At 38.6% G+C, this 23,030-nt stretch overlaps 1 protein-coding gene across 1 annotated transcript; it reads left to right on the top strand.

Annotated features, from left to right (window-relative positions):
- Nucleotides 1-29: 29 nt before the first annotated feature.
- Nucleotides 30-14,694, top strand: LOC127655167 (transcriptional regulatory protein AlgP-like). The gene is made up of 7 exons (XM_052142815.1): nt 30-385; nt 704-764; nt 2,219-2,315; nt 9,326-10,705; nt 12,333-12,396; nt 13,332-13,456; nt 13,752-14,694. The coding sequence occupies exons 2-7, from the start codon at nt 720-722 to the stop codon at nt 13,781-13,783; spliced, it is 1,743 nt and encodes a 580-aa protein (XP_051998775.1). The 5' UTR covers nt 30-385; nt 704-719; the 3' UTR covers nt 13,784-14,694.
- The last annotated feature ends 8,336 nt before the right edge of the window (nt 14,695-23,030 follow it).

Here is a 23,030-nt window from a genome sequence, read left to right as displayed (position 1 = left end):
TTAACGTGCAGGGAACTGGCATTAAAAACCCGCCATTACGAGTGTGTGGGATGGGAAGTATTAAAATATACGGTGTGAATGCTTAATCATACATTTCACAACGAGTTATTGTAAATATTGTATATTATTATTAGAATACTCATTTGGCAGTCAGAGAAACATTTAGTTGTTTTTAAGAGACACACAGGATCCGTTGGTGAGCTGCAGGAGGGGGCGTGCTCGTTACGCAAGGACGGTACTTTAAAGCAGTGCATGCATGCATGCAACACACTTTTTGTGATTTACTCTCTTTACTTTACTGTGACCTTTCTTAAGTTCAGTTGCTATCGTTTGTGGGATCTCCTCAAACTGGAGCTTTGATTTAAACATCTCTAAACATAGTCAGGTAAATTTACCATAGAAGCCAATGGCATTCCTACTATTTATGATTTGGTTATAAAAGATCATTAAACATGGTCAAATGTGTGTTGTTGCATTTTCTATCTCTTGCTGTCTAGTCTTGAAATAACGGAAGCCAAAGAAGAAGAAACAACAAAACAGCTCTAATCTCGTTCAAATTATAATTTGCCCAAAGCAACCGTTGTGCTCAATAATGGTTGAACGAACTTTAAATCGACTAGAGAGATGTCTAACATTTACAATCACACGCTGTGAGGATTTGTGATTGACAACATTTTCATGCAGCTGCTTTTTTTGTTCATAGGGATTCAGCAGTAAAGATGGCAGCCTCTCTGCTCAGGGTAGGACGACTTGGATCTCTCAGGGTAATACAACGTTATTTTCGACATTTATCAATACAATTGCATGCATGCATTTACAAACTTGTTACGACATGCAAAATCACTGAAAATGTGCAGACTGTGAGCCTATTTGAACACAATAGCGTTGCTCAAGCGTTAAATCACTGAAGCATTTAATCCAATCCGACTCGATCAAATAATGTTCTGTTGCCGTTTATTCACGCAACACTGGAAGTATTCATAGTACTCGATGTGAATGAGATTCTACCAAAGCATTTGTATGCAAATGACATTTTATATGTAGAAGTTGCAATTAATTATTTCTATATTATTTGTTTGTTAGATGTAGTTGGGCCATTAATGATGTAGTATTATCAACAATTGTATGCATGAATGTCCCTTGCAAAAACAAGTAAAACTGAAGAATATTTCTGCATGTTGGTCAACTTCGCATACGTGTCTTGAGAACATGGTGTACTTTTGAGCACATTGTCTTGCTGAGACCACTCAAAGATTTGTGAAAGCGACTATCAGATTGTGGTGACAAACATGTCCCTTCGGTCATGAACAAATTTACAATATTCTAAAACTCCCTTTAAAATGAATAATCTATAACATGACCTTCTATGAAATGTTTCGATTCTACATTGACTTGAGCATTTTTAGAAAATACGTTTTAATTTGTCAATTGCTTAGAAAAAAGAAAACCTCTGTCCCCTTCGGTACACCACTTCTATGACATATACAGATATATATGCATTTATTTTGTTTTTTATTTTATTTTCTTAAGTTAAGCTTTAGTGCAAGGCTAACAAGTGTACAAAAAAGTAATTCATATTTTAAATCATTACAAAATACTGTGTTCCTTTGATTTCACATCATTGGTGTTATTAATGTGAAAAAAGGTGTATTTTGAAAACAAAGTTGTGTAAAGTTCTTCCAAGGTCAAAGTTATGAGGTAGAAGAACCTGCTCAAATGCGCATAAAGTGAACCATCTTCAAAAAGTTGTTAGTTTACAATTTAGCTATATTTTTTTCCACATGGTTCATTTAAATATGTCATTAAACATTGTTTAATGTTCATTTGAAAGATTATATTTTTTTTTACAGGAAAAATGTTATGATTTATTGATTTAAGTCTGATTAGTGATGCATTTTTGTGATTCTATTGACACTATCTTAAAAAATGTATCTTTTAAGAGAATTTGTCAGCGGTGTTATAATTCTTGGTGTTACAACCCTAGCTTCATTTGTGAAACAAAATAAAATAATAAAATAAAGAACAACACTCAAGTTGCCCTTTATGAATGAAAATAATGTCAAGGTGTTAAAATGTTTACCCTCAGCTTTTATGTGCGAAAACTGGTCAAAGTCAACATTTTCTCTACTTTTAAGGGGGAAATGGTAGTTGTGATTATTCATTGGTATTCATGGTCTGTTTTTAAATCTATGTTGTTTCTGTTGCTTTTTTTGTTTAGCATCTGCAGGCGGAGAGCTTGAGTTTTGTAAGAGCTCCAGTTGTTGCTCTCAGTTCAAATTCTGGGGACAGCAAGAAGTCCAAAAAGTCCAACAAAGGTAAATGCTGCATATATTTAAGTTATTGTAATCGTATTCTGAGTATATCTTGTAAAGTAGCCTGCATTTGGGGAATGGAGGGTTCTGTAGGTCAGATCTACATGCCATGCATGTGCAGACTGTAATTTAAATCCTGCAGGAGGTATGTCCATGACCTCAGCTGTTGGTTCTGAACCTGTTGGAGAGTGTGTTTTGTTCTTTTTCTATAGCTGTGCCATATGGGACTAATACCATGCAAATAAACACAGTATCCATACTGAAGACCTTACCAAATGTATACAAACCTATTGTTTTGTCACATTTATTGCGATTACAGCACAAAACGATTGACACTTTTTTTTTTTTATTAAAACATACTGTGACAAGTCACAAACTCTTTGAAGTGGAAGCAGGAGCCGGGGAAACAATTCAACGCAAGTCTTTTTATTAACAATGGTTTTCGGCTTAACACAAACCGGTTGCTTTTCTGCTCAACATTCTTACACATACAGTAAGATTTGTGTGCTTCTCTCTCCCCTCCGGCGGTTTGGACTACCCTTTTATCCCTCTCCAGCTTTCACTGCAACACAAAACCGCTGTTAGAGGTGATTTCCCACAGGTGTCCATCTTTACCACTCTTTCTCTCACGGCCTTGCTCTCAACAGACGTCGCTCACTCAGGCCCCCATCACCCGACTCAGGCCGGGGAACCATCCTGCCTGTCACTTACTCTCCCCCCCCCCATTTCTGGAGGGGAAATCTGCAACAGCCATCTGTAACCCCCACCTCGAACTTAAAAGGCTGGAGAGCTAGATACCAATGGGTGATCCGTGCATTGGCATCCTTCATGCGATGGAGCTACTGGTGTAGGTCGCGGTCCAAACAGAGGGTGAAAGCACGCCCCAACAGATAGTACTGGAGGGCCTATTACTTGATGGCCAAACACTCCTTGGCTGTGCTGTACTTAGTCTCTCTCAGCGATGGCTTTCGATTAATGTACAGCATGGAGCGCTACTCTCCCTCCACCATCTGGAACATTAGCGCTCCCACCCCTCTGTGCGATGCATCTGTCTGCAAGATAAAGGGGAGAGTTAAGTTAGGAGAGTGCAATAATGGCCTTGTGCAAAGTGAAGCCGTCACCCGCCTGAACGCCTTCTGACACGGCTCTATCCACTGGACCAGATCTGGTGCCTCCATTTTAGTCAGATCAGTCAGCAGGCTGGTGACGGTTGAATAGTTAGGCATAAACCTACGATAATATTCAGCCAGCCCCAGGAACTGTCTCACTTGGGCAGGCTGCAATTGCTGTGGTCTTATAAATTTGGGGCTGCACCTGCCCATGACCTAAGTGGAAGCCCAGTTACCGTACTTCCACCCGCCCAATTGTGTACTACTATGAGTCCCGCCCATCTCAACAACCTTAGGGCAGTCCTCAGATGCCGCAGGTGCCGCTGCCAATCATTATTGAAAATTAAAGCGGCGTGCGGTCTGAGAATTCTGTCCATGAGCCGCTGAAACGTTGCCGGGGCCCTGAAAAACCAAATGAAAGCGTCATGAATTGGTGCAATCCATACGGTGTGGAAAATGACGTCTTTTCACGGGACAAGGGAATTAAGGGGATCTGCCAAGGTTCCTTCATTAAATCCAGTGTCAAATAAAAGTGAGCAGCGCCTAACCAAATTTAAACACCACATTGACTTTTCTATAATCCATACAGTCGTCGCTCTTAGAAACCATAACCACCAGACTAGCCCAGTCACTGTGGGATTCTTCTATTACTACATATCCAGCAGGCCTTTAATTCTTCATGAACCACTTCTGTTTTGTGCTCTGCTAATGGGTAGGGACTACTACGTACCACTACCCCTGGGGTCATTTTGATATGGTGCTCTATGAGATTCGTATGACCGAGGAAAAGTTGAGAACACGTCAGAAAATTCTCCTTGCAACCTGGCAACCTCCGTGACTTGGGATGGTGAGAGGTGGTCTCCACAAGTGAACGGGGTAACCCGATCGGTGGCTTTTAATTTCACCTCTGGTCCGAGCTCCCTTCCAGAACCACCATCGCCAAAGTCACGGAAACCACCTCTCTCCACTATTTTAGGAGGTTGAGGTGGTAAATCTGACGTGCTCTGCCTCTATCTGTTCACTTCACCTCCTAAGCAATTTCCCCTACATGCCATGTGACCTCTAAAGGTCCTTGCTACTTGGTGAGAAATTTAGAGCTCGATGTGGGGGGCAATACAAGAACTTTATCTCCCGGCCCCTATTATACAGCCGGCTTTGCAGTTCTTGAGCATGGATCAAATTCTACTGTGTTCATTTCCCTATTGTGTGGAGTTTTGCTGTCAGTTCAATAATGTATTTAACTTCGTTTTTGCTGTTTTAAGGTCCTGCATCTTATTTTACCATAGGACATTGACGTAATTCAAATGGGGAGAACCCTGTGGAGGCTTGCAAGACCTCTCATAATGCAAATAATAGGGGCTTGTGCCACCTGTCCCAATTTCGTAACATTTTTCGAAACATTTTTAGGGTCTGATTAAATTGTTCAAACAAGCCATCCGTTTGGGGGTGGTAAATGCTGGTCCGAATCGATTTAATCCACAATAGTTTGAATAGTTTACGTGACATAGACTTAGTGCCCCAATCAGTGAGTATTTCTTTCGGAATCCCCACTCAGAATAATCGAAAGATTATTCTGAAGAGTTGCGCAGGGCACTGCATCCAGATATCATGTTGCATAGTCCACCAGGACCAACAAAATGTGATGCCGTCCGATCTAACTCTATTAAAACTCTGGGGTCGACGGGCGTATCCTGCTGGATTGTTTCGTCATTACAACATAAAATTCTCCGTAATTTTGGGGCATACAGATAAGTGTAAGACATCATTAGAGACCATAAAGGGTCTCCTTTTATTTGAGTGCAATCATAATATCAACAAAACCTTGTGCTTTTGTAAAATAAAGAAAATAAAAAGGGTGAGCTGTTAGCAGTCTCTGGGTTTGCGAGCATATATCTGAAACGCGTCACAAATGAACTGAAACTCTGCGAATATTTATCACACAAACATGAAACATATGTCTGAAGAAAGCTTAAAATGTGTACTTTTAAATAAAACAATTCAAATAAAAAACAAAATATTCTCCTGCAATGTAATTGGTATGAAAGATAGCGATGTACAATTTCTCCTGGCTCAACTAATTATCCCTAATGTGATCACACCCACGGGCAGAGGGCGCTATTCATATGGTAATGTGCTGAGGCGATCAATGCAAATGGTAAATGCACCCGTCTGTGTCTTAAAAAACAAAGTTCATTCACTTTTCTGCGCATTTGGAAGAGAAAACTCCTGGATAGTGACGAAGAGTTAATTTTCCTCAGAAGAAGAGCAGGACTCCAATGAACGTTTATATTTTGAAGAGTGATTTGATCCAGCCGAGGATACAATTTCAGACGAGTAAGTCATTTAGTTGAACGTTTATATTTTGAAGAGTGACTTGATCCAGCCGAGGATACAATTTCAGATGAGTAAGTCATTTAGTTTTCATTAGTTGACATGCTATTTTATATAAACATGTACATATTTTACTAGTGGGACTGTTTCCAGACTTGCCAGCCAGGATTCAGAGTATTGCAATTTGAAATATGTCCTAATAGGCACGCTTTAGTTACATTTAAATGCTGTTTTGGCTAAAGCAGGCATTTAAATTGTATGCTATATGATATGAAATATGATATAAAAATAATATGAATGTTTAGATAATATTTTATCTAGTGTTTATGCTGCCTCATTATCATCAACAAAGCTTGTGCTTGCAAATATCTATTATGGGCATAAATGAGTAAAATGCACTTTAAATATGCCCATATTAGAAAATCAGCATATTATTATGATTTCTGAAGGATTATGTGACACTGAAAACTGCAGTAATGATGCTGAAAATTCAGCTTTGATTACAAATTGCATTTTACAATATATTCAATTAGAAAACTGTTTTTTTAAATTGTAAAAATAGTTCACAATATGACTGTTTTTACTGTATTCTGGATCAAATAAATGCAGTCTTGGTGAGCAGAAGAGACTTCTTTTAAACATTTACATTTATTCACTTGACAGATGCTTTAAACCAAAGCGACATACAGTGCACTTATTACAGGGACAATCCCCCCGGAGCAACCTGGAGTTAAATGCCTTGCTCAAGGACACAATGGTGGTGGCTGTGGGGAGCGAACCAGCGACTTTCTGATTAACAGTTTACCAGTTATGTGGTTTAGACCACTACACCACCACCACTCCGGTAAAACGGTAGTGTAGGTCTAAAATTAAGTGTAGTCTTTATGTAAAGAAAATGTATAGTCAGATTACTTCTTTTAACTTGATTTTGATTATTAAGTCTCCTCACATTCATTCTCTTTCTGTCACAGTCCTCATTGATGGGCCCAGGGGAGGGGTCTTTGTCTCCTCGGGTGTGAATTACAATCAATATTCATGATAGTTCACGCCTCCTCGCATATGATCTTTATAACACAAAGTGTCTTACATAAGTAAAATTACTATGTTGTTTTGTATGAATGAGTGATCAGGATGGTTCACAACATTTTGTAGAAAAAATTCTAGGCTACAAGATCCAGTTCTCAAAAGGCTTGTGGACAAATGTTTAGGATGTGTTATATGGCCTTATTTCAATGACTTAAAAATTTTGTTTTTTCAAAAAGCATGCATTAACGTTATTTTCAAAAAGAGTGCATAAAACTTTATGCCTCTGCATCTGAGATCAGCAATCCTTGCATCATATCATGTGGCTTGTTGAGCACGTTACCGCAGAGACGTAGTGCGTGTGGAGGCTTCATGCGATTCTCCGCTGCATCCACAGAGAGTGAGAACCACATTATAGCGAACACAAAAAAGTTACCCCATGTCACTCTATCCTCCCTAGCAACCAGGCCAATTTGGTTGCTTAGGAGACCTCGTTGGAGGCTCATCAGTTTTAACAATTGGGTTGTATCCTCCTTTTGAGTGCCCTACGTTACTCAATAAAACCAATCCTTGATAATTCCAAAATATGGATATGCGAGTGCAACGTCTGGCTGGAGGCGTTGACCATCAATCACTTTCACTCTGTCGAAGGCATGCCTAAGGGTCTCATGTCTGGTCCAGAGGGAAATCCCCTGCAGGGAATCCTCAAAGGTCTGGGAAAGCAGAGACTTCCCCTTCCCTTACATCCTCCTTACGTGGCGCTGACGTAGACCGCCCTGGCACCGCCCCCTCAGCCAGCGAACCACACGATACACTTTATTGCAGGACCCATCCACACATATTCCCCTTAATAAAGTAGTAAATACCCGCCAAGTTGTACCCATGATTAGTGGATTTGAGAGGCGGGGACGAACCGCAGCCTCAACACTATGCTTTTGGTCCCGAAATTTAATAATGACCATCACTACAGGGTAATTTTGAATATCCCCATGCAAACACCTTACCTTCACCTGCTAGCTTGTATCCAAAGCATCAGATTGAACCAAGCTTTGGTGAATAGAGGTTTGATTACAACCTGAATCCAAGGCTTTGGATGCAACCCCTTAATACTCGCAGGTATCCGGTACGATCGGGGGTGGCCTGTGGCGCATCGGGGATCCAGACCAATGTCTCCACCTCCATCAAGGGGCATTGGAAATGGCCAGGTTCCCTGCTGCACCAGCAGGCCAGCCCAGACTTCATGCCCACACCCAGAGCAGTAATTTCACCAGCCTTTGGGGGAGAGTGGTGAGGGTTAGGGAAAATGGTAGGTTGAACGGCCCACAGGAAAGGGGAACTGGTTTTGGGGTCAGAATTCAAGCATCAGCAAGCGGAAGCGCAGGCGGCGCTTCTCTGCGCTACGGCTGACTCATTGCAAGATGGCTCACTTCAAGTCCTGATACCCTAGGAGGTTGGCGACAGGTAGTTGTTGTGCTGCCAGTTGCGCTTCTCCCGACAGCAGCAGGCAGACCGCCCACTGGGACTCTGGCCATCAATCTCTGTAGTACCTGCCGGTCTTATGCTTGAGCTTGAAGGATGACCAGGAATCGCTGCTCCTGTTCCTGGCACAGCTCAAGCAGAGCCTCATGTTACATTTGGTGGTTGCTGGTGAGGGTCTTTATCAGAAAGGCAAAGGAAGAGGACTCCATGATGGTGTATCTTCCTCCAAATTCCCAGGTTTTGGCACCACTGTGAAAAGTCACAAACTCTCTTTTGAAGGAGGAAGTGGGAGAAAAACTCGTAATGAAGAAAAACTTGCTACTCACCACATCTCAATACAAAGATAAACCCTTTCTCATTCCTCTTATGTAAGTATAATGATTGTGTGCTGGTACCACAGTGTAAACATGTTTGACCATGAATTCCCAATTTTGTTTTTTGTTAATGGTAATGTGAGTGATTATGGACTTTTATATGTTTTCTATTATGTAGGCCTATTCATTTTTAACATCTTTTGATTGGGGTAAATGTTTTCAATTTCTTAAATGCATTTAATTTTTAATTACAGTTACTGTACAAAATGTTTACAGAAAAACTTGTTACTTTGTGTGAGTTATCCAGGTTAAAACTTCATGTCAAATGCCTTTTTTTTTTTTTTTTTTTTATATATATATACAGTGGGTACGGAAAGTATTCAGAAAGTATTTTTCTGTCAATATGGGTGCTGTGTGTACAATAATGAGGAAAAAAAATGAACTTAAATGATTTTAGCAAATGGCTGCAATATAACAAAGAGTGAAAAATTTAAGGGGGTCTGAATACTTTCCGTACCCACTGTATGTATATGTATGTGTGTGTGTGTGTATGTATATATATATATATATATATTATATATATTAGCCATAGTTCAGATTTAGAGGAGTAAAACCATCCCAGTAGATGCTGATCTGCCTCTATGTTGAATAAAATAGATGTTACTTTGTTCACTAATTTGTAGCAGTCTCTTTTGGGCCTGATGGTGCATATTATATCTCAAACGATTACTTGTTTATGTTTAACCCTCCATCCTAGAAAAATCGGCTTCAAAAACGTACTTCGATATACAAAAACTTGTTCAGCACAAAGAGTATGTGGAATTCCCCAAGAAGGCGGTTGCAGCCCCAGCTGCTGCTGCCTTTACTGCGGCAGAAGCGCCAGCCACTACTGCTGAAGCTGCTGCCCCTGCAGCAGAAGTCACTAACCTTGGAGCCAAAGCCGCTGCCCCTGCAATTGAATGTACTGCTCCTTTAGCTGAAGCCACTACCTCTGCAGTTGAAAGTGCTGCAGCCACTGCAACTGCAGCAGAAGCTGATGCTCCTTCAGTTGTAAGTACTGGTCCTGCTGTTGAAGCCGCTGCCCCTACAGCTGAAATTGCTGCAGCTGAAGCCACTGCTGTTGAATGTGCTGCCCCTGCAGCTGAAGCTGCTGCTGTTGAAAGTGCTGCCCCTGCAGCTGAAGCCGCTGCTGTTGAATGTGCTGCTCCTGCAGCTGAAGCCGCTGCTGTTGAATGTGCTGCCCCTGCAGCTGAAGCCGCTGCAGAAGTCGCAGTTGAAAGTGCTGCTCCTGCAGCTGAAGTCGCAGTTGAAAGTGCTGCTCCTGCAGCTGAAGTCGCAGTTGAAAGTGCTGCTCCTGCAGCTGAAGTCGCAGTTGAAAGTGCTGCTCCTGCAGCTGAAGTCGCAGTTGAAAGTGCTGCCCCTGCAGCTGAAGTCGCAGCTGTTGAAAGTGCTGCCCCTGCAGCTGAAGTCGCAGCTGTTGAAAGTGCTGCCCCTGCAGCTGAAGTCGCAGCTGTTGAAAGTGCTGCCCCTGCAGCTGAAGTCGCAGCTGTTGAAAGTGCTGCCCCTGCAGCTGAAGTCGCAGCTGTTGAAAGTGCTGCCCCTGCAGCTGAAGTCGCAGCTGTTGAAAGTGCTGCCCCTGCAGCTGAAGCCGCTGCAGAAGTCGCAGTTGAAAGTGCTGCTCCTGCAGCTGAAGCCGCTGCTGAAGTCGCAGTTGAAAGTGCTGCTCCTGCAGCTGAAGCCGCTGTGCCTGCAGCTGAAGCTAGTGTCACAGAGCCTAGTTCAATTGCTGGAACTCCTGTTGTTGATGACCCAGTCCCTGCAGCTACAGCTGCACCTTCAGAGACAGCTGCTGAAGCCGCCACTCCTGAAGCTCCTGCAGCTGAATCCGTTCCTGATGTTGCACCAGCTTCTGAAGCTGCTCATTTAGAAGAACCACCTGCCCAAGAACCACATGCTGAAGCTGCCCCTGTTGTAGAGGCAACGACCAAAATAGTTGCAGAATCTGTGGCTGAATCTACCCTCATTGAGCCTGTTGTAGAGTCTGTTGCAGAGGCATCTCCTATTGAAGAGCTGGTCGATTCTGCCCCTGTGATCACAGATGCTACTGATCCGGCTGAAGTTGTGGAGACGCCTGAGGGTATACACCATATCCCCTATAAACCCCTATTTCATATTTTGGGATACAGCAAAAATTTGACAGGAGTTTTTATTTTTATTTTTTTATGGGTTTCTACATATTTAATGCTAAAGGTAATGATGTAATTTGAGTAACCACAGCACAATTAAATGTTTACCCTTTTTATGATTTAATTTACAATATTTTTAAGTTTGTTTGCTAGATTTTTTTTTTCATGAAATTGCATATGTGTTAGTGGGTAGCATTCTTGAAAGGACAGTTCAGCATTAATGCAGAAATCTAGACTCATGTCACTCATTCAGGGCTATGCTCATTTTCTAAGCTTGGGCAGAGATGGCATAGCATTTGTCTCAGAGACTTTAGGCAGTGGATTTTACGTCTATGGCCTGGCTTTCAGTTTATGAACATACCCATTCCCACCTTCCGTCATCCGTCTCTGTGCATGTTTGCATTATATGTGTTTGCTTGCCGCTTTTTTATTTTTCAACATGTTGTGCAATGCATGTTCTTCACTGCATACTTCTCATTTACTGACTGCTATTGCTTAGTTAGATTTATTTTTGCAACTTCTATATATTTAAATGCACCTTTTCTTTCCGTTTCTTTGTTTATTCACTCATTCCTTTCATCTTATTTCTGTTTCATGTTTTGAACGCTTGCCTTCCTTTGCTCCTCTTATTATGTTATCTTCGTTTTCAATCTTCAATGCTCGTCCATACACTTATTTTAAAATATTGCCATTATTTTTCACACCCAACCCCATTTTGTACCAATGTGTGAATATAAAGCTACATCTTTCATGTTTCATTTGGTAATGTTAAAGGAAAATGTCAATTTGTCAAAACGAATGTTGGGTTGTCTGTCTTGTTTATGATAAAATAAAGGTTGTGTTAAATGTTAAGGTGGTACTGATGTCACCAAGGATTATGCACATTCCAAATTTTGTTTGGAAAATGTTACAATTATGGTAACATGACAATATATTTTGATGTTTGACATAATTTTTCTCCTGTTGTTTTCTCCTCACCCAAACACACTTTCTTTGTCTCACTCTTCTTCCCAGGGCATCGCATGATTTCTATAATCAATTACTTATCCTTTTATCTTTTCCTATGTATATTGGTTTATATGTCTAATCTAAATATGAAATGTCCACTGTTCCCCTTACACACTTTCCCAATGTGGTATATGGTGCATTCAGTGAGATTGAGTTTGCACTATTTTTGCTGTATGTGGAACTGAAGCAACAGTTTGAGGGGATGCAACATTAATGTAGCACAACTGCTTGAATTAATAATCAATATAACATGTGGCCATTTGTTTATGGGAAACACACATTTTGGTTTATTAGCCATTTGTTACATGCTTCCGTTTCTTTGCAGTGTAAATGCAATCTCTTGTCATAGTTACTCACAGCCTGACCTACTCCTTGACTCTGTTCTTTTCTTCTTTAGACTCTACTGTATTCACACCAGGCACTCTTCTGATGCATGAGAGTTAAAGACAGATTTTTTTCCTTTGGTGTTCAAGGCATCAATGATTCTAGTATCCATATGTATGACTAGTATTTGTAGATATTTTGACCATGCATTAATTATTGTGTTTGTTTTTTTCCTGTGACTGTCAGCTGGATTAGACCCCATTCAGAAACTTTTCCTAGATGCAATTCGCTCATACTCTACACATAGCAAGTAAGTGGTACTTATTAATAAATGAGTAGAATCAAAAGCGGACACATTTACCTTCGTACTGCGAAATTCTGCTGGCGAAATACAGTAATCTTATTGGGAATGCATGTGTGGAAATTAGTGTGGAGTTCAAGTTTGTTTAACTTTGGCATGCGAATTCATGGTGTTTTCCAATAGGAAGTTGTTTGTTTTGGCAGTGACCTCTATGTGGGCAGTGCTTTGTACACATCTACACTAAATATTCACAATGAACAAGGAATCATTTTAGCAGTGAGTTTCTTTATAACTTAACTCTCCCAGAGTAAAAAGTGCTGCATTAAAGAGGATGAAATCAGTTTTTTTGCTCATTTCATATTATCAAACACCACCTTCGCATGCAGAATTTCACTTTGCAAAGGTAAATGTCACTGTGCCTTAAAGGGATGGTTCATTCAAAAATGAAAAATGTACTCCTCCTCATGCCATCCCAGATGTGCATCTGCAGAACACAAAGAAAGATTTTGGGAAAAATATCTCTGCTCTAGATCTATACAATGCAAATTAATTGTGATCAGAACTTTGAAGGCCCAAAAAGCATATAAATGCAGTATGAAAGTAATCCATTAGACTCCAGTGGTTAAATGTCTTCAGAATTTATATGATAGGAGTGGGTGAAAAACATAAATATGAAATCCTTTTTTTGTCTTCTGGATTACTTTTATGCTGCCTCTATGTCCTTTTTGGAGCTTCAACGTTCTGACCACAATTCACTTTTCTAAAAATGTTCATGTTGTGCAGAACAAATAAAAGTCATGCACATCTGGGATGGCATGAGTTTGAGTAAATGAGAGAATTCATTTTTGGGTGAACTATTACTTTAAGGAACATATTACACATATTTGCTGTCCTAACGTTATCATTCATTTCACATTTATAATGAACTTTTAATGTTTTCTCAGTACCGCTGGTGGTCTAGTTGATGCAGGTCCTGAGTACCAGAAGGCTCTTGCTGAGGAAATAACTAAATTGCAGCGGTTGTATGGTGGTGGAGACCTGACCTCCTTTCCAGGATTTAAATTCTCTGGTATGTCAATGTTAAGCTTAAAGGCTTCAGAAAAGAAGTCCCTTTTAAAAAAAAAAATAAATAATTAAAGACCCCATGAAATTGCTTGACAAGGACTAAAAGCCACAAAACACCAATTTTGATTTCATGGGGCATTTAAGAATTGTTGTGTGAAAGTAATTTGTGACTGACTTTAACAGGAAAAAATGTATCAAATTATGATGATTTTTGCCTTTTTTTTTAAATTTTGGAAGTTTGTTTTTGATCGTGAAATTGCATTACAGTTGACTAATATTATCTCTATTTCTCATTACAGAACCTAAATTTGATGACGTGAACTCCAAGTAAACATTGTATATTTGTATGCTTTCCTCTCCTGTGCCTCAATGCAATTATGTGGAAAAAGTCTATGAAATAACTTGTCTTTCATTGTTAAAAGTGAAAAATGTAGCAAGATTATTTTGTGACTGAATAGCTATTTTTAAAAAAAAATCGTATGTCTCATTAAAAAAAGCTATTTCATGTATTGAATGCACATGTGGTGGGAAGACCCGTATAGCTTATCTGTGAAATATATGCTTTTTGCTTGCTGTAATTTGTCAGAGTTTGTTTTAAATATTTGGGGTAAGAATGATGAATAAACTGAGCCACACATGATCTGTATGTTTTCTCTTTACAGGAATTATTATGCAATTTTGTGAGTTTTAATGATGGACATCATTACAATACACTAATGATAAATGTTGTCTGTAAGCCCCAAAATAATCTATCTACGTACGGGTGGTATGAAAAGGTTATACAATAAGACATTATTTTTGACAAACCTGAAACTTGACTCTGTTGTACGTTTCTGAATCTATTAATAGTCAACAGGTTATTTGTCTGCACATGCTATCTGATCATTTAAAACTATATTAACGTAATAAAAAGTATGCTAAGACTTTTATAACGTTCTTGCAGTACAAACCCATTGAACATTTAAATTGAGCTACTGATGACTTGCGAACCGTGTTTTTCACACGGACAGTAATCACAGGGGAACAGCGATGGCGGCGTCCCTGCTCAGATTAGGTCGTCTCGGGGCTCTCAAGGTAATAAAAGAAGCATTTTTTTCTGTTTCTACAAATGAAATACTTTGTATATTTGCTATTATTGAACAAGCTAATTGCGGGGAAGACACGTTAAATCTGGGCTTGTACTGAGTCCGTCCTTACTAACCTGAGAACTGAAACTGGTAAACTGATCGAATAGATAGTGGTAGATTACAGGTAATGTATAAATTGTATTAATTAAAACAAAATTATAAATTCATTTATAGACTACTGTTTCTATAAATATAAATGCTGGAATTGCATGATCTTTGGGCAGTTCTTACAAAACCTGTTAAATAAATGTCCTCAAATCAGATAAAATAAATGAAATTATATATATATGAAGCTTAAATTTAGGACAATTAAGTTTATTTTTTATTTTTTGCATTGTGAAATTATTTTTAGGAAACTTAAGCACATTTCCTAATTCTCATGCTACTGCTTTTACTCTTCACTTTGTTTTCAGCGATGATTCGTATTACAGTGGGCTAACTGTAATAAACATTGTAGTACTACAGTAAAAAGATGATGCTGTACAATAATTTAAGGAATTTCAAGGCAGTACTACTATGATGTAGGCCTGTATCCTAAATATTTTACAATTTAAATAATATAGCTTTTATCACATTGTAGTAATTATTTTATAATTAATCATATTTCAAAATAATCATTGTTTACATTGTGGTAATGAGAATTGGGTGTAAAATGTGTTTAATCTGTCATGGAAAGAATGTTAATTATATTTCACCTGGTGAATTTCATATACCATTCTGTATTCAAGCATTGTCTCCTGTGTGAAAGCTGGGGCACACAGAGGACCCCATTTGTTGCAGCACTCTGCACTAAAGTGGACGTCCCACCAAAAAAAGCAAAGAAGGCCAAGGCTGCGAGTAAGAGCATGCCTTTTTTTTTCATCTCCCATCTCAAGTTTGTATTTTTTAAATTCTTTTCTCTCATTTTTTAATCTCGTTCAGTTTCACTCGCTGTGTGTCTACAGCATGATTACATGTGTTTATGCAATATTTGTGCTTTAAAGTGCTGTAAGCCATTCCAGCCATCTTGCAGACTTCCGGCACTTAATAAGACCCTTATCCCTTCAACCGCACACCCTCCCAAAGACAAAATATATAAGACAATGTCTGATATAGAGGTTGACCGATACATCGGTTTTACCGTTTAATCAGTTACCGATGGTTGGTTTTTGAAACTATTGGTTATCTGCAAAAATCTATGCTGATATTTTGTTCCTCTGTGGCCAAAACCCTTCATCTGGTGAATATATAGGCTACAAAAAGCTTCATTTGGTGAATATTTACATAAAGGGCAATGTAACTGAGCCAAGACTCTGCCACCATCACTGTTTATGGACTAATTCACAGTTATTAATGCAAAATGTTTTAAAAAATTACCGATCACTTTAGTGATTAAGTGATTAAGTGATCGCTAATGATCTACAATTGATTAATTAAGAACTACTGTTATTTAATTAATGCTCATACAGTATTTGTTAGCCGATATGACAATCAAATTGTAGATGATTGTTAGAGTTCATGATTTGTTTCCCTTGTGTGATGGAAGCATAGATTTTTCAAAATAAGTGTCCCCGGTATATTTCGGGCTTGTTTATAATTAAAAGTCTGATGTTATGTAGTGATAGGAAGTCCCGCAAACTGGTTCTTTCACAGGTTCGTTTCAATGAGCCTGTGGAAAAAAATTATATGTCATCAAGTCACTGTACATAATGCTAATACCCCTGTGTCATGAAATACATGCTCAAACACATATAATAAAGTCATATGTAAGTGCATATAAGCCTTTATTTGTGACTGAACTGGTTGAGGATCCAAAGTTACACCATTGTAAGCCCCTGGGTTTAGGGTGAAATATAATACAAGTTTTAAATGATACATTTCTAACACATTTTCCCTTGAAGGTACTGGCAGGACCATCATTTATCAAGCGAATCTTCAATGATTATGAAGGTGACTTTATTTCATGGACTATTTGTACTGAGGAAATTAATGGTTTCAATAATGAAATATTTGTTTAAAAATCTTTTAAAATCTTTTCCTTATGAAAAGTTGTATGACGCTTAAGTCATCATTTAAAATTCCTTGTCATCATTTTGAGACAAAGTCTAAATGGGTTAAGAGACAGTTTAAAGATTAAATTCTTAATATGGTGGTTATTGGAAAGGAAGTTCCACTTTTCAGTTAAAAGAGCCAATCACCTTATCGGTAAAGGCAGTTATTTGTTTTATTGCTCTAAAATTAACATGCACATTAGCTGAACCAACTGTTTTATGTAATTTAACAGCTAGCTTAGCTACCATTCAAGTAGATAGGAGTTGTACTTGCAAAATAACTGCCTAAGGGTGTTGGCAATATGAACCTCGAGTGGATTGACTTGCCTTAAAAGGGTGTGTAATATGTTCCTTCTATGTTTCCATTGAACAGATGGGTTTCTCAAATTTAATGCATATATTTTATCCCAATTGCCATTTCCTTAGCCATAGAGGTAGACGAGAGGGCCTCTTCTAACCTACAAGCCCGTATTTGCCTTCCCTTCTAAGCTGTTTGCCACAGTTGAGTCTGAGTCTTGTGCACACGTCGTGACAACTGAGAATGTGATGGCTGCTACTGTCTCTTCAGAACAGTCCTGTCGCTCATACAGCAGCAGCTGAAGTTTCTTTAGAAGATGCAAAGATCACCGAAGTTCGTGCTACTGATCAAGTCACCACAGCAAGTGAAGAAAGTAAAGCCATTGATGTTGAGGGAGAAGTTCAGAAAGATCAAATGGAAACCTTGTCCTCAACATCCAGTGATTCCAACTCTGATTGTTATGAAGAGAAATCTGAGGTGCAACCAAAGACTGAAACGGTCCAATCTAGGGAGAAAGCAGCAGAGGAAACGAAAGCTCCTGTTCTAAAAACTGATCAAGTAAATGTGTCTGAAAAGGAAGCAGAACCTGAATCGTTCATTGCACCTAGTGTCTCATTAGGAGAAACACATAAACAAATGCTGAAACTGTGATTAAAGCAACACCTGAAGAAGTGCCTACCCAAAGTTTTGAAGCAGTTGGCTCGGAGGAGACCCTTATTGACCCTGCCCCTATATTGTACTCCTTCGCAACTGAAGCAATTCCTGAAGTTGCTATTGAATCCATTACAGTTGTGACCACTGATGAGATGGTTGACAATACAGCAGAAGTTAAAGCTGCTCCCACAGAGGAGATTCTTGTTGAAAAGCAGGGGCGTGTCTAGAGCATTTTCAGTGGGGGGGCCATGCTGGGGCACTGCCTCCAAACGGGGTGGCCGCCAGTGACCAAAAAAAAAAGCTAAATTCTACAGTATATTATGTAAATCCTATTGATTTTATTATTTTTTTAACTTGAATAAAGTTACTTGTAAACAAATGTAGTAATAAAGCACATTTTTGATTAATTTAGTTTTTTGTCATCCCTGTATATATACATTAAGTTAAATTTGAGAGCCAGTGTTTATTATTTTTAGTGTTTTCATAAACTAACAAGTTTATAAAATAAAAGCAATTTTAATAATGAGCAATTTTAAAAACCCAGAAGCAGAAACGATGTCAACTATTTTCTTTTAATTAGATTGGCCATTACAATATACAGTAGTTTTATTCACAATCTCTTTCAAATAATAATAATTAAAAAAAAAAAAAAATTCCCCCCACTGTAATAATTCAAATGGTTTGGCCAAAACATCATAGTGTTTCATTCAACATTTCTTTCAGATTAATTTACAAAAAAGCTGAGTAACACAGAGTTAAAGTTTTAGCACTGTAACAGTTCAAATGAAAACACCACAGTTTAAAAATAAAATATGGAACCATTACATTGTGCTCTGCTAATATATTAAAGAACAGTATTTAGTTTAGAAACAATAAAAACAGTAGCAGAAAGAGAGGAAAACAGTCTAAAAAGAAAGAAGACAGACCTCATCTAAAACAGCTGGATTCTTCTGTTTCGGTGTTGACTGGCAAGCTCACCATTATTATTTATAATGGTTGCAGAGTTATTATCTATATTGATTAAAAATAATGGTATTGAAGGTCTTTCAGTGTTGGATAGACATATACTTATAAGTCAGTTTGCTGACGATACAACATTGTTTCTAAAGAATGAATATCAAATTCCATTAGCTATACATTCGATTAACCAGTTTTCTAAAGCTTCGGGGCTACATTTAACCCTTGTGCATCAATTAAAAAAGTTACACATAGGTTCATTATGGACAAAAATGTCCATGTTCAAAAACTGTCATAAAAATATTATAGATTTATATTTTTTTCCACTTTCACTGACATAATTTTTTTTAACCAGCATCAGCTCTAATCATAATGACCAAACATTCATTCATTTTTAGAATTTTAACCCTTTAAACGCTGGTTTGTTTACATAATGCCACTGTTGTTTTTAGGAAAAAATGAAAAATAGTAATTATTTTCAATTTAATAGATGCTAAGCAGAATTTTTTTTCTTTGATTATTAGAGCCTTGGATATGTCAATGATTAACAACAACATTCATTTTGATGCTTTCATATTTTTTATGCAGTATCAGGTTTAAAAAAAAGCTACCACTCAGGTCCATAATGGACAAAAATGGCCATGTCAAAAAAGTGTCATAAAATATTATAGAATAATATTTTTTTCTACTTTCACTGACTTATATTTTAACCAGCATCAGTTCTAATCATAATTACCAAACATTCATTTACTTTCAGAATTTTAACACTTTAAACGCCGGTTTGTTTACATAATGCCACTGTTGTTTTTTATAAAAAATATAACAATTATAATTATTTTCAATTTAATAAATGCTAAACAGAATTTTTTTTATTTTTATTATTAGAGCCTCAGACACATACAAACCACACTCTGAAATCCATACCAACACACTCACACAATTATATATTCATAATGTATCTAATTGGCTCTATATTATGCATAAGCCAAAAACAGCAGAAAACAACAACAAAAGCGATGATATGCCAAACCTGAAAAAATGGCACGATCTGGTAAAAAATATTTAAAATGTAAATTTTGAAGCCTTGCCAACATAATGAAAGCATGTTAAACAAGATTGCATAATTTTATAGTTAAATGGCACTGGGATTAAAAATCGCAGTTTTAATGGTTTCAATGTGCCATTTTTGTCCAAAACGACGCTAAGAGGGAGTATTTTGTGTAACTAGTGCAAAAAATATTTTTTTAAAGAAAATAGGGTGAAATATTAAAATTCCAATAAAAATTCACACCTGTGGAAAATTTTATGCAGTTAGCATTAACACAGACAAAGTTATCAAAAAAACAAAACTGAAAAAGCCAAAAATGTCCACAAGGATGCACAAGGGTTAAACCTAAACTAATGTGTAATGTTAACACTGCATGAGTTTCCTTTGCAGTCATTATCTAATATACAAATTAAAAGGGAAGTTATATATTTGGGGATTATTATTTCTAAAGATAAAGATGTTATGGAGAATAAAAATGTGTTGAATAACATAGATAAATGTAAGTCCATATTGAATAGATGGCTGCAGAGGGATCTTACACTTTTTGGAAGGGTTCTTTTATCTAAAATGGATAGATTGTCCAGACTCATCTATCCAGCCTTCTCCTTGCCCATATCGACACGAATGATTAAATTAATAAATAAGGTGAATTTTAAATTTATTTGGAGAAATAAGTGTCAGTACATTAGAAAGGAGGACATGATTAAAAAATATGAAGACTGTGGGGTGAATGCTATCGATTTTGACATTATGAATGGTGTTTTGAAATTGAAATGGTTAAAATCCTTCATTCAAAATAGCCACTCCTTTTGGTTTATTGTCCCCAATGCTAACTTTAACAAACTGGGGGGAATACACTTTCTGTTATGTTGTGACTTTTAGTGCACCTCGTTACCAGTTAAACTATCGGCCTTCCATCAGCAAGTGCTGCTCTATTGGAAACTATTGTTCAAACATAACTTCACTCCTCACAACACTCCAGTTTGGAATAGTAGATATATAAAATTTGGCAGAAAATCTGTATATCTTGAAGAATGGATATCTAAAGGGATTTGGGCTATTGCCCATTTCTTGGATGATAATGGAAATTTGTTACTGTATAGAGAGTTTTGTGAGAAATTCCAAGTACAGTGTACCGTTAATATTTGTAATAGAATGATTAGAGCTATACCAATTCCGTTAAGATTAATGGTTAAAGAAGACATGTTGTACTCCAAAATCAGCTCTCCTTAGAAGGTTATGATTTTTGTGATAAAAATTTTACAAATAGAGTCATTAGAATTTTTTTTTTACAGGCTTATTACTCAAACCCAATTAGACGGGAATACCTGCTTAAAGATTTTGATAAGGTTGAAATAAAAAAAAAATAGGAAAAATTATTTGTCTTTTCCTCTCCCTCCTAAAGCTAAGGAGGTGAACTTCATAATTTTAAATGAGATTTATCGTACTAAATAATTTTTAAAATTGAAATTTAATTTTGATGTGAATAATTGTGTTTTTTGTGAAACAAATATTGAAAATCTAGAGCATGTCTTCTTTGATTGTGATCTGGTGCAACCCTTTTGGAGTGAGGTGCAGAATTGGTTAAGGTCTAGGAGGGTTGAACTCCCACCTCTCACATGGAAGTTAATTAGGTTTGGTGTTTGTCTGGAAAACAAAGATTGTGATTTTGTTATTAATTTCTTGTTATGTTTTGGAAAGTTTTTCATTCATAAATGCAGATGGTTTAAATCTAAACCCAACTTTAATCACTGGATGAATGAGGTTAAACTCTTGTGCAAATCTTTAAAATTTGTTAAAAATCAGAAAGCCCTTAAACTGATTTCTCTTTTGGATACGTTTAAATTAATTTAAAAAGTCCCTTTTTATTGATTTTTTCATTTTATTTATTTATTTTTTTTTTTTCTGTTTAATTATTGGTTTGTTCATAGTGTGTTTTCTGTTCTTTGAACTAGCTATGCTCAACCTATGGCTTAACAACTGAGGTTATATTCAGAGATTTGTTGATGTAACTTGTTTGTTTGTGTTGTTGAAGGATAATAAAAAAAAATAAATAAAAAAAAAAGGATGTCGAAACAATTTACGGCAATTGTAGACAGTAGTTATTTGAGAAAATTGTTATGTATATTTTGATAAGTCACTTGTGATTTGTATCCTTTTTTTTGGCAATAAAGATGACTATGTAACCCGCACACACAAACACAAGACGAGACAGTCACAATGTCGGAGAAAACTACTTTAATCCAACAAAGGCAGGCAACAGTACAAACAGGGCAAATCCAGTGAAGAGGCGTCAAAGGGGAGTGTGATGTCGGAGCCGGGGAATCAGAATAGAATGGAGGGGCAAATCCGGGAGAGAGTGGTCAACGAGAGCGTAGGGGGTCAAAGCAGGGGTAATAAGAATAAGAATAACAAGACGGGACTAGTGGGGAGCAAAAGACAGGGGAACAAGGGGAGCTGGCAAGCTAAGAGGAGGACAAGAGGAGTTCAAAACTAGACGAGACTAGCGGGGGGGCAAAGACACGGGAAACTAAATACAATAACCAACGGGTGTGAAACGAATGTGCTGTGATATAAATAGGGGAACTAACGAGCGGTGCAGGTGTAACGAATAAAGGGGTGATAAGACGAGTACAGGTGAAACTAATGATCTAGTGATTGGGACGAGTGCGGGTGAAACTAATACTGGTGATAGGAGAGCGGGCATGCGAGCCCGAGGAGGGAGACCTGCTAACGAGCATGAGAGATCGTAGGAGCAAAACGAGCGTGGAAGCTCGAGGGAGCAAAACGAGCGTGCGAGCTCGAGGGAGCAAAACGAGCGTGCGAGCTCGAGGGGGCGGAACGAGCGTGGAAGCTCGAGGGGGCGGAGCGAGGGAACGGGGTTCGTGACAGTACTCCCCCCTCTAAAACGGACGGCTCCTGACGGCCACGCTCGGTTGCGAGGAGCGCGACCTCTGGGAAGTGGTGCAGTCCAAGGGGCACAGAGGGAAATGAGACAGTCCATGGGGTCAATGGGCAGTTTCAAGGCAAGGTCAGGGGGGACATAGTGGACAGGCGGGTGGTCGGGAGATCTAGGGGGCAGCCATAGGGCAGAGACTGGGTCAGGGGGTCTGGAAGGCGACTGGAGGACAGGGACTGGGTCCGGGGGTCTGGAAGGTGACCACCGGACAGGAATAGGGTCCGGAGGCCAGGGAAGAGGCCACAGGACAGGAAGGGGGTCAGGAAGTCCGGGCTGAGCCGTGAAAGGCGGTGCCGTCAGAGGCGGCACTGTAGGCGGCTCTGGAGGTGGGGTTCTGGAAGGCTCTGGAGGTGGAGCCGAAGGAGGCTTTAGGGGCGAAGGCCTGGAAGGCTCTGGATGTGGAGCCGAAGGAGGCTTTAGGAGTGAAGGCCTGGAAGGCTCTGGAGGTGGAGCCAAGGGAGGCTTTAGGGGGGTAGGTCTGGAAGGCTCTGGAGGTGGAGGCCTG

The sequence above is a fragment of the Xyrauchen texanus genome, chromosome 14 (genome assembly GCF_025860055.1).
Source record: "Xyrauchen texanus isolate HMW12.3.18 chromosome 14, RBS_HiC_50CHRs, whole genome shotgun sequence".
NCBI classification, from domain to species: Eukaryota; Metazoa; Chordata; class Actinopteri; order Cypriniformes; family Catostomidae; genus Xyrauchen; species Xyrauchen texanus.
The sequence above is the reverse complement of the archived record's forward strand: the minus strand, read 5'-3'. Positions and strand labels throughout refer to the sequence as shown.

What these genes read in the sequence shown, in the direction of transcription:
- LOC127655167 (XM_052142815.1), top strand. Translation starts at nt 720, where the DNA reads ATGGCAGCCTCTCTGCTCAGGGTAGGACGACTTGGATCTCTCAGG. An exon ending in GTCCAAAAAGTCCAACAAAG is followed by an intron (nt 2,316 to 9,325) that starts GTAAATGCTGCA and finishes CCTCCATCCTAG; the next exon opens with AAAAATCGGCTTCAAAAACG. An exon ending in TCATACTCTACACATAGCAA is followed by an intron (nt 12,397 to 13,331) that starts GTAAGTGGTACT and finishes ATGTTTTCTCAG; the next exon opens with TACCGCTGGTGGTCTAGTTG.